Consider the following 9,541-nt stretch of genomic DNA (forward strand, 5'->3'; position numbering starts at 1 on the left):
ATCATTAAAGTCTTAAAAAAATGATGTTAATCACTGATTTGCCTTTTTTTAATCTTTTCAGTTTGCATCCATAATTTAAATGTAGGCTAATCTTGGACTTCATTACTTGAAAATATAAAGAGATCCTGTCTTCATTTGTTATTTACTTATTGTGTTGCTGAAATTCTGTGTGTTTGGTTGTTTTGTCTTTTTTTGAGGTTCTTATCTTGTCAAACAATCTCCTAAAGAAACTTCCCCATGGAATTGGAAATCTACGGAAACTCCGAGAGTTAGATCTAGAGGAAAACAAACTGGAATCCTTGCCAAATGAAATAGCTTACCTCAAGGATCTGCAGGTGAAACAATAATTGGCAAAGATAAACATCTTTCATCCTTTATTTACACCATACTGATTTAATTACAGCTAGTTTGATGAGGGAAATTATTTGGGACTGGACATAGAACCAAAAGTTAAGAATCTTTTGTGACTTCATCCAGTCTGTCCCCACTAATTCTTCCCCAGATTTATCAGTTAATATTGAAAAAACAAATTTTGATGAGTTTAACTGTTGTACCATGAGTAAACTACTGAACAAGCCATGTTCATGAAAGCTTTTATATTTAGGCATGTGTTTTACTATGCACTATTTTATTTTTACATTTAGTGGTGCTTAGTAGAGGTCTGAAATGTTGTTGAAGGGTAGAAAATTCTTTGTTCAAATGCTGGAGAGTAAAGCCCATCACTTTATCAGCTATATATCTTGTTACTTGTGGTCATTTGAAGGAAAATTAATTAACTTAATTTCTAAAAATGTGTTTTTCCCTTTAGAAATTGGTTCTGACTAATAACCAGTTGAGCACCCTTCCCAGAGGTATTGGTCACCTTACCAATCTGACTCACCTTGGGCTTGGAGAGAATCTTCTCACACACCTTCCTGAGGAAATTGGTAAGATCCCATTTTCTGGTTTTATGCAGTATGCCTGAGCCAAAGCAGTTACTGACACATAAGATAGGCATCTACTGTGCTCGTAAGTAGAGGCCACAAAATTCGCTTGAAACTTCTAGATATACACAACCTAATGTGAAGTATGGGCCACAGGAACAGCTCTATAATGTGTGATCTTTATCTTGCTGAACTGTAGTGAAATGAACAGTCTAGCTTTTTCAGTTCTTCTGCAGAAAGCTGCTGAACACACATTCTCTTGGAGTGGTGAGATTCCTTTTCTCTCCAAATTCTCCCACAATTTGCATATTATCAATCACTCAACTTTATAAACCTATTCTTGAAAAGAGAAAGGAAACACTCTAATTCCATGGTTTAGACAAAAACCTTGTGTAAGGTGTAGACAGCTAAAGCAAATGTTTCTGCTGATAGACCCTCTGCACACACTTCTGTTCATAGACCATCATATTGGTTTTCACCTTAATGAGGTAAGAAAAGGAAGTGAAGAGGAAGAAATCTACAGAGAGAAGGGGAGGATAAGAATTCTTTTTGTCTACTTGAGATATTCAGAGTAAGGGGGGGTTCAGAGCATCTGAAACTGAGAGCCTTCTTTCTTCTTTCACAAGCATATAGGTCCAGAGCATGATTCTGAGCACTTACCTGAATATCTTAAAGTTAGAGCTTATTATGGAGGAAAAAAAAATGTTGGGACAAGCTACACAAAGAAAAATGTAGTCAGAAACAGTGATGTGCGTATGCGAAGGGCATAGTCTGTCTCTCACAGTATCTTTAGTGAAGAGCCATTACAGCTTCTGCTCATCTTGCATGTGCCTCAGTGTGAGAAGGGTCTAAAACAATCTAAGTCTGGAGCTTTGTAATTTAGTTCATAAGTTAGTGGAGAGAGTTTGAATGCCGTGGAAACCAGCTGTAGAATTCAAATCAGTAAGCACACTTGAAATACTATTGTAGGAATACAATTCAGTTATTAAAGCTGGTTGTCTTAACAGATTAGAGAGTACTTAACTATTTTCAGATGTGGGTGCTTCATCTATCATGCTATCAGCTATTTCTCATTATTTCTTCTATAGCCTTTGCTTTTTGTTGGTTTTCCATGCCTTGAGCCCTGGCTATTGCTTTCTCTTGTGAAAGATTAAATAGGTTATCGGGGGGTTTTATGGTATTGGAAAATGGGTAATGTTTTGAGGAGGACTTGTATGTTTGGAGTGTATTTCAAAGATATGGATTAATTTTGATATTTGATTGCTGTGGAGGAATGGAGGAGAAAGAAGAAATTACTCTGTTTTTCAGCTTCTGGTAAATCTATATTGCAGTATCTGTAGTAGAGGCAAGTTGTAAAATTTGAATTTAGGAAAATTTTTTCACACAGGTTTGTTCCATTTAATAAATTCACTGCTGTGCAGAGATCTCTCCTGCTTTCTTCCTGGGGTGCATTACAGTTACAGCTTTAGGTCCTTAATATATGGGTTCTAATTACATAAAAGGTATGGCATAGATATTTTTAAAGAGATAATAAATATTGATGGTATAAATTTTTTCTAGGCCCTTCTAACTAGATAGCTATTCAATGTTGCCTGCAATTGCAGAGCACTTGGCCGAACAGTTACGATAAAGTCCCTCTCAGTTCTCTTATTCAGTGTATTCTCAGTTCAGTTTCATCTAAAGGAGATGTAGTAATGGATATTTTTACAGGGAGACTAAAGCAAATTGGTTCTTGTTTAGGTACCAGTGAACAGAAAACTTGCTGTGCTTGAAAATAGGGATTTGGATGAGTCACTGTCTCAAGATTCTATATAGTAAAGAATCTTTAAATGGACTTAGAGCTTCTGTCTAAAAGTTATAAACTGCATGAATTAAAAAAATACTACTTTGTATTGTTTTATTTTAACCAGGTACACTGGAGAATCTGGAAGAACTGTATTTGAATGACAACCCCAATCTGCACAGCCTTCCCTTTGAGCTGGCTCTTTGCAGCAAACTGTCAATAATGAGTATTGAGAACTGCCCGCTCAGCCACCTTCCACCTCAGATTGTTGCAGGAGGACCCTCCTTCATCATTCAGTTCCTAAAAATGCAGGGACCATATCGTGCCATGGTCTGATGCTAATCGGATTGTCCAATACACTGTACAAAATACAAACTGCATTAATGTTGTAATTGTCTGTATATGTATATATAATATAATATATGAGGTTTATATTATATTATATATATATAAATATATAAATAATATAAAAAGGCAAATTTAAGACTGCATTATGTGTTTCTGCTAATAGAGGAATCATAGCCATTTAGATTTTTTTTTTTATTCTGTAAAAATGCTTGTCTAGGTTTTCTTTGCTGAATTTGATGGAAGTTGTCTGAATAATCTGGAAATGCCAGTTCATTTTAAGCAATTGCCAATGAACTCAAAGTTTAAATTTAAGGGACAAAAATAGTTTTGCTTAGATTTACTTTCATTTAAGAGAAATGTATAACCTTTATATAATGAACTTTTCTGTTTTCCTCCCTCTTTTTTTTTTTTTTTGTGTCAAAACCTGAAAGGGTCATGTGTCCTGAGGTTGGGATTTTCTTTTAACTTATTTTGAGATTTGAAGCAAATGGTGTTTTTATATTGTTTACAGTCAGAGTAAATCACTGGATTTTGTTTTATTCTGATTTGCTCTGTTTTAATCAATTATATCTAGAATTTATATGCCTCTGCTGATGAATTTTTATCAACCGGTTTGTATACTAAAAACATACACTCATCAGAACAACTGGCAGGTGAAAAGGATGCAGTCAAAACAAAAGAAAAAGAAAAGGAAAAAAAAGCAAAAAAAAAAAAAGCTTGAATTCCTTTAAATCTTGCTTCCCTGAGTTATCAGTTGCAGGCATAACATATCTGAACTGAGCCTTTTGCGGTTGGTCTTTTCTAGCACAAGTAAACCTTTTCAGATTGGTAAAAATGTTGAGTATACTCAGTGAAGAGCGGTTTTCATTTTGTGAAGTAACGAGTCCATGAGGTCTAACAGTACAGTTAAGTGGCAAGGAAATAATATATATGTACATTTTTATTACAACGTTGAGTCATAAACTACAACAGGCAATTTTAAGGATTCCTTATAGTCCTTGTACAATAAATGAATGTGTCTTACTTTTAAACACTGCAATATATGTAAGTTTTAAGGTTGGTTAACAATGTACTACGGTTTTATATCTTGACTTGCCTTGTACCTCCTTCCATTATGGAACTTCTGTGTCCAAGCACAATATCTTCACACTGTGCTGTTTTGCTGCTGAACTAAATGCACTTTTCCCCACAGCTGGGGCACTTGCTTCAAAATATTCAGTTCAGTATCTTGAGTATTCTTTTTTAACTTCATCCTATCTGTTTCAGTATTAAACCGATCTATTAAAAAAGAGGCACCTTTTTCATTTGTGCATAGACATTGGTAGCTCAAGAGAAACACTGTAAGTAGTGGACATTCAGTTTTATCATGACTTTCTTGGTTGTTTAAAAGGCAGAAGATGCTTCAGGGAGATTTACACTATTGCTGCACTTGTAGGGCCAGTTGTCCTTTTTCGGGAGGGTAGGAACTCGAGGTGGTTGCATTCCACGGTTACTCAAGCACTGTCCAGTTTATACTCATTGGAATTGCTGCTGGGGTAGTGTGACATAGAAGACTGTACCTTTTGAACAAAATCAAATCAACCAATGCCATGGGATATCTGTTTCACGTACAGAAGTCTGGGGAATATTATTTCTGGCTTTCAGGCATGCTTACTTAGACATATTGCCTTGATCTATTTGCATTCTGTTTTGTCGTACGTCTTTTCGTTAACAAGGAGTAAGTTTAAATGGAAGGCAGGTGGAGATATAAAACCTTAGAGGGCTTAAACATGCTGTAAAACTATTGTAGATGTCACTGGATTTTACTAAGTAATGTTCTGTTCTTTCTCACACACTCTGTCTCTGTTTTCCCCCCTCCTTTTTTTTTTTTTATTTTTACATCTACTGTAGCTTTTCAGTTTAGACTTTAGTTTATAAAAGGCTAGTTCCTTACAGTTCAGCCTGAAGTTAATCTTTCTCAGCATTAAGGTGTTAAAATATGAGGATGCTGAAATGCTTAGTATCAAGACTGTAATCTAACTTCTGAATATACTGCTAAATCTGTATTTGTGCCCTCAGGTCACTAGGGGAAACTGATTTGATTAATATGGTTCCTTAAAACAAAAGTGGCGACCCCTTGTGTTTTCAAGCATCTTGGTCTCATTCCCTGTCTGCTCCTCAATCCCCTTTTTATGAGTCGAAGGGATTGAATTTGTTCAGTTTGTAAATATGTTGATTATTCACCTTGTTAAGGTACATGGTTAATGACTGTATGATTGGAGCTGACCCTCTTTCACATAAATTCTTGTGGAGAAGTTGGCTACCAAACCAGTGCTCGTTACACTCGCTTAAAAACAAACTACTCTTTTCATTACACTCATAGGAATAAATAAAGCTATGTTTTAATTCATTACTATATTAAAAACAGGATATTTTTTCAAACTATCTTTGTACTAGTATGGTCGTTGCAATGCCAGATAATCCTGAGCCCTGTTTTAGGAGCTTAATTTTATACATTCTGAGGTGAACGCTTATTTTTTCAGTGTCTCAAGAAAGATTTGAATAAAAGCAGTGTGAGAGAAGTTCTGGTGCAGGAGAAATCAACTCAGAAGAATTTGATAAGTTCTTAAAAATTATTCAAAAGTTTAAGTATTAAATGTGTGGCATGGTTTGGGAACAGATGCATATAAATCCATGTAAGTACATTTATATCCAAATCTGTACACAGTTCCATATAAAACCAGCTGTTTTGATCAGTCAAAACGGTCTTACATCCTGACATAAGACTTTTGCATTTCCCAGGATGCTGGATTGTTAACTGGTGCACTTTCTAAATTGTATTTAATGCCTGATGACATTCAACTGGACTCATGCTTTTACATGTTTAAGAATTTTGTTTGGCCTAATCAATCAAAGTATGAACGGAAAGAACTTCATCCTGACAAGTGTATGTATAATACATACATATCTATGTGTATCTATGTATGTATGAAAGTGTAGACAAGGTGGATAAATTAATTCTTTATGGCATCTTTGAAAACAAGATGGAGAAACAGGTGATTCCCAGATACTTGTATTAAATATTTATTCCCCTTGCCATACTGGGGGAGATAATTTAGAAGGGTTATTGAAAAGTGTGACAATCTTTATTTTGGGTGAAAATCATGACCTTGATTGCTTGCCCATAGATAAAATACAGTTTTGTATGTGTCTGTGCCTATGTACATAAGAATATGTACATATACACATGCCCTGTAAAGACACTATCCTGAATCATGTCTTGATTTAACAAGCTAAATTACTGTACTATAGGCTATATAGTATTATGGAAGTCTGGTAAGGTGTAAAGCAGATTAGTGATTTGTTAAATAATGAAAAGAAGGAAAAATTGCCATTGTGACTCGTGGTCACATACTGCATTTAAATTTACTCACTAGAAAGGTGTTTGGTAATTCATTGCAAAAATGTTTTCTTTTAGTGTAAACCCATTAAAGTTCTGTCTCTGGCTGCCCTGTTTTTAAGTTCATCACCAAAGTTGCCTAGTATAAATGCAGTGGAAATTCTGCTTGTGAAGTTGGGTCACATGCTTGTGTAACTGGCACTTTTCTGTTTGCCAGATGCTACTGGGAACTTTTCATACACCCTTTTTAGAAAGAGATTTGGGTTGTAGAATATTTGCTTCAGTGCCTCTCTTGGATTTAGGTTTTCTCTGCAGTTTTGTCCATCTTTTGCTAATGTTGTGTGAGAAAGTGCATGTTCAGACTTCTCGAAGGTTGTGTTTGCTCATGTACATGATTTAGTAAATTAGTACTCAAACTGTCTAGCTGGTTAGCACTTAAACCCATTGTGTCACCTGGAATTCAAGTATCGTCTTTAATCCCGGGTGTTTGAAAAATAACTTTTATTTAACAATTAGAAAACTTTGAGAGGTTATTTTTTCCTTTTGTTTTTAAACCCCAAAATAAATTAGGTTTCTGAATCAGTACAAACCCATATCAGGGTAAGTCTTCATATCTGGATGCAACTTAAGAATTTTCACACAGTCAGTATCACACCTTGGTTGTATCAAATCGGCATGCCAGAATAGCTTCTAATTAGAAAATAGAAATGTGCAGTTGGCAGTAATTTGCACAACACAAACTTCAAGGCACAGTAAGGACAATTACAAACAAACAATAGTATCTGCAAATGGGTTTTGGTTTTATGTTAGCAAAGATCAGAAAATGATGTTTATTATTCTGATGTTTAGGTCTTAACCAGGACTGCACAGGACTTTTGCTGTGGAAAATACCAGACCACACTAATTTTGTGGTTAAAAGCTAAACAAGAGTGTAAACAGTCTACAAAAATGTACTTTTAATCTGAATTATTGTAATGTTGATTGTTATGTCTATATAAAAGATTGCCTTGCTTTTTTTATAAGAGTCATTCTGTATCAATGCATTCATTATAAATAGTATATTTGTAAAGAAGCTGCCACTGAGTCTTTTGAAAGATTTCTAGTACTTCTAGTCTAACATTAACTTGGATGTAAGTTGTACTTCTGCAGTGCCCCAAATTATCAAGAACTGCTTTCTCATTATATACTCATCACTCTTCAAAAGACCTTAAGTAAAATATAGATTTTTCATGTAGAGCAATTACAGGAGACTTCAAAAATTGCATGACTGCTTTACTCGGTCATGTAGATTGGACACGTTTTATAAAGCAAATGTTGGTAAAATCTTTCACCTTCATTTTGTTATAGTACAGTAGGACATATAGTAAAAAACACCCACCTTTCTTTCTGAAAGGGAAAATAAGTCTTGGGTTTTAGTGCAAAATGCATTTCAACAACAACAAAATTAAAGCAGGTATGGAGTTCTGGTGCCTAAAAGACAGACGCCAGCATTTAAACTTCTGGTTTAATAAAAGACAATATTGCCAAGCTGACATGATACAGCTCTAAACTGATGTCTCTTAATTCTGTAAAGCCCATTACAATAGACACTGTTTCAAGAAGGTCATGCATGCATTATGTCCTACAAACAAAAAAAATGCTAGTATCCTTTGAAGTCAGAATAGAAAGGCCTCAGCAGTTTGAATACAATGATGACAAGGAGGGCACCGTTGTACTTGCTAAAGCTGATCGCTTTGAAAAACTGGAACGGGTTCTCATAGTGTGCTGCAGTCACTCGTGCAATAATCTGAGTACCTCTGTCCTTACATCAGATCTCTGCTGCTTAAAATCAGTAGAGGGTCTGATCAAACTGCATAAAGGTCTGTCTTCAAGTGGAGTTGATCCCTGTTACCGTAAGTGATCCAGCAGTCTGAAAACAAGCTACGGAAGTGGCCAGTCTCATCACAAGAGTGGCCCTCCCATGCCATGGTGTTGGACCACATACCATCCCTCCCCCGTCCCACAGGGCTGAGTGGCAGATGTGTACGGAACGTAACGGGGGTGTGCAGTTTCTCTGGCGTACTCCTCCAGACCTTGCCCAGCTAGAGTTTGAAGGGCTTGCGAAAAGGAAACGGCATCTGTATCACTGCATTTAATAACCCTTGATAGATTAGGCAAATTCACAGAAGAAAGTGCTTTCTTTTTCTTTTTTTTTTTTTTTTTTAATTCTAAATCTATTTGTATTTCTGGCTTCTGCAATATCCTGTGTCTAATAATTCTACAATCTAATTATGTGCTGGGTGAAAAAGTACTTCCTTTTGTTTGTTTTGAACCACGCCACCTTATTTCATTTGGTGACTCCTAGTTCTTATATTCTGAGAAATTTATGAACAGTCTTTTTCCTGTTCATCTGCTTTTTACTACACTTGAGGGTTTTTTTCATCAATGGTAGCGTTTTTTCTCCAAGTCATTGAGTTCCAGTTTTTTAGCTTCTCTTTGAACAAAACCTCTCCCATTCTGCGATAATTCTTGCTGCCTTTCTCCATAGTTTTCTAGTCCCAACTCTGAATCTTTTTCCTAATTCATGGCCTTTAGCAAGCTGTTTTGTTCTTTGTGTACTTCTAGTTTGTGAAATAAAAGTATAGCTCTGTTATGAAAATTAAAGTTGAGTGGGCAATAAGGTTTAGTGCTAAACTCCAGTGGGGAATAATCCCACTAGGCAATGATCAGATTGAGGTTTAGACATCAGAGGTGAGCCACCCACTGCAGTAATGAATTGTTTCCTCTGATTAGCTATAACTGACTTTCATCATCTCTTGCAACTAGGTATGAGAAACAAAATTAGTATTAAATTTTCCATAGTATGCTGATTTAAATAATGCCAAGATTTGAGATACTCTGTTCATGCTAGTGAGAGTGCATAGTTTTGGAAGATGTGACTTTTGAATATTTCAGTTGTCCTTTTTAAACTGTCAAGGCTCAACATTTTCTGAAAATAGTGGGAAATTTCTAGTGTTACTCTTTCTTTGGAAGAGAAGTTGAAGACCAACAGCGCACTGGTTGGGTTTTATTTTCCTCCTTGAAGCCTTTGCAGAAAGCAAGCTATGTAAGAAATACCCATAGTTTAAA

The 9,541-nt window shown here is 35.6% G+C and overlaps 1 protein-coding gene across 4 annotated transcripts in view; it reads left to right on the forward strand.

Moving 5' to 3' along the window:
* Positions 1 to 7,505, forward strand: part of SHOC2 (SHOC2 leucine rich repeat scaffold protein) — a 70,219-nt gene extending 62,714 nt beyond the window's left edge. For 3 of the 4 annotated variants that reach the window (XM_074875277.1, XM_074875276.1, XM_074875278.1), the window contains exons 7-9: positions 198 to 335; positions 809 to 926; positions 2,834 to 7,451. In XM_074875277.1, the coding sequence (XP_074731378.1) occupies positions 198 to 335; positions 809 to 926; positions 2,834 to 3,042 (465 nt within the window). In that variant the 3' untranslated portion in view covers positions 3,043 to 7,451. Of the gene's footprint in view, positions 1 to 197; positions 336 to 808; positions 927 to 2,833 lie in introns of all 4 variants that reach the window. The other variant, XM_074875279.1, reaches the window with a different exon arrangement.
* The last annotated feature ends 2,036 nt before the right edge of the window (positions 7,506 to 9,541 follow it).

The sequence above is a fragment of the Strix uralensis genome, chromosome 7 (genome assembly GCF_047716275.1).
Source record: "Strix uralensis isolate ZFMK-TIS-50842 chromosome 7, bStrUra1, whole genome shotgun sequence".
In the NCBI taxonomy this organism is placed as follows: Eukaryota; Metazoa; Chordata; class Aves; order Strigiformes; family Strigidae; genus Strix; species Strix uralensis.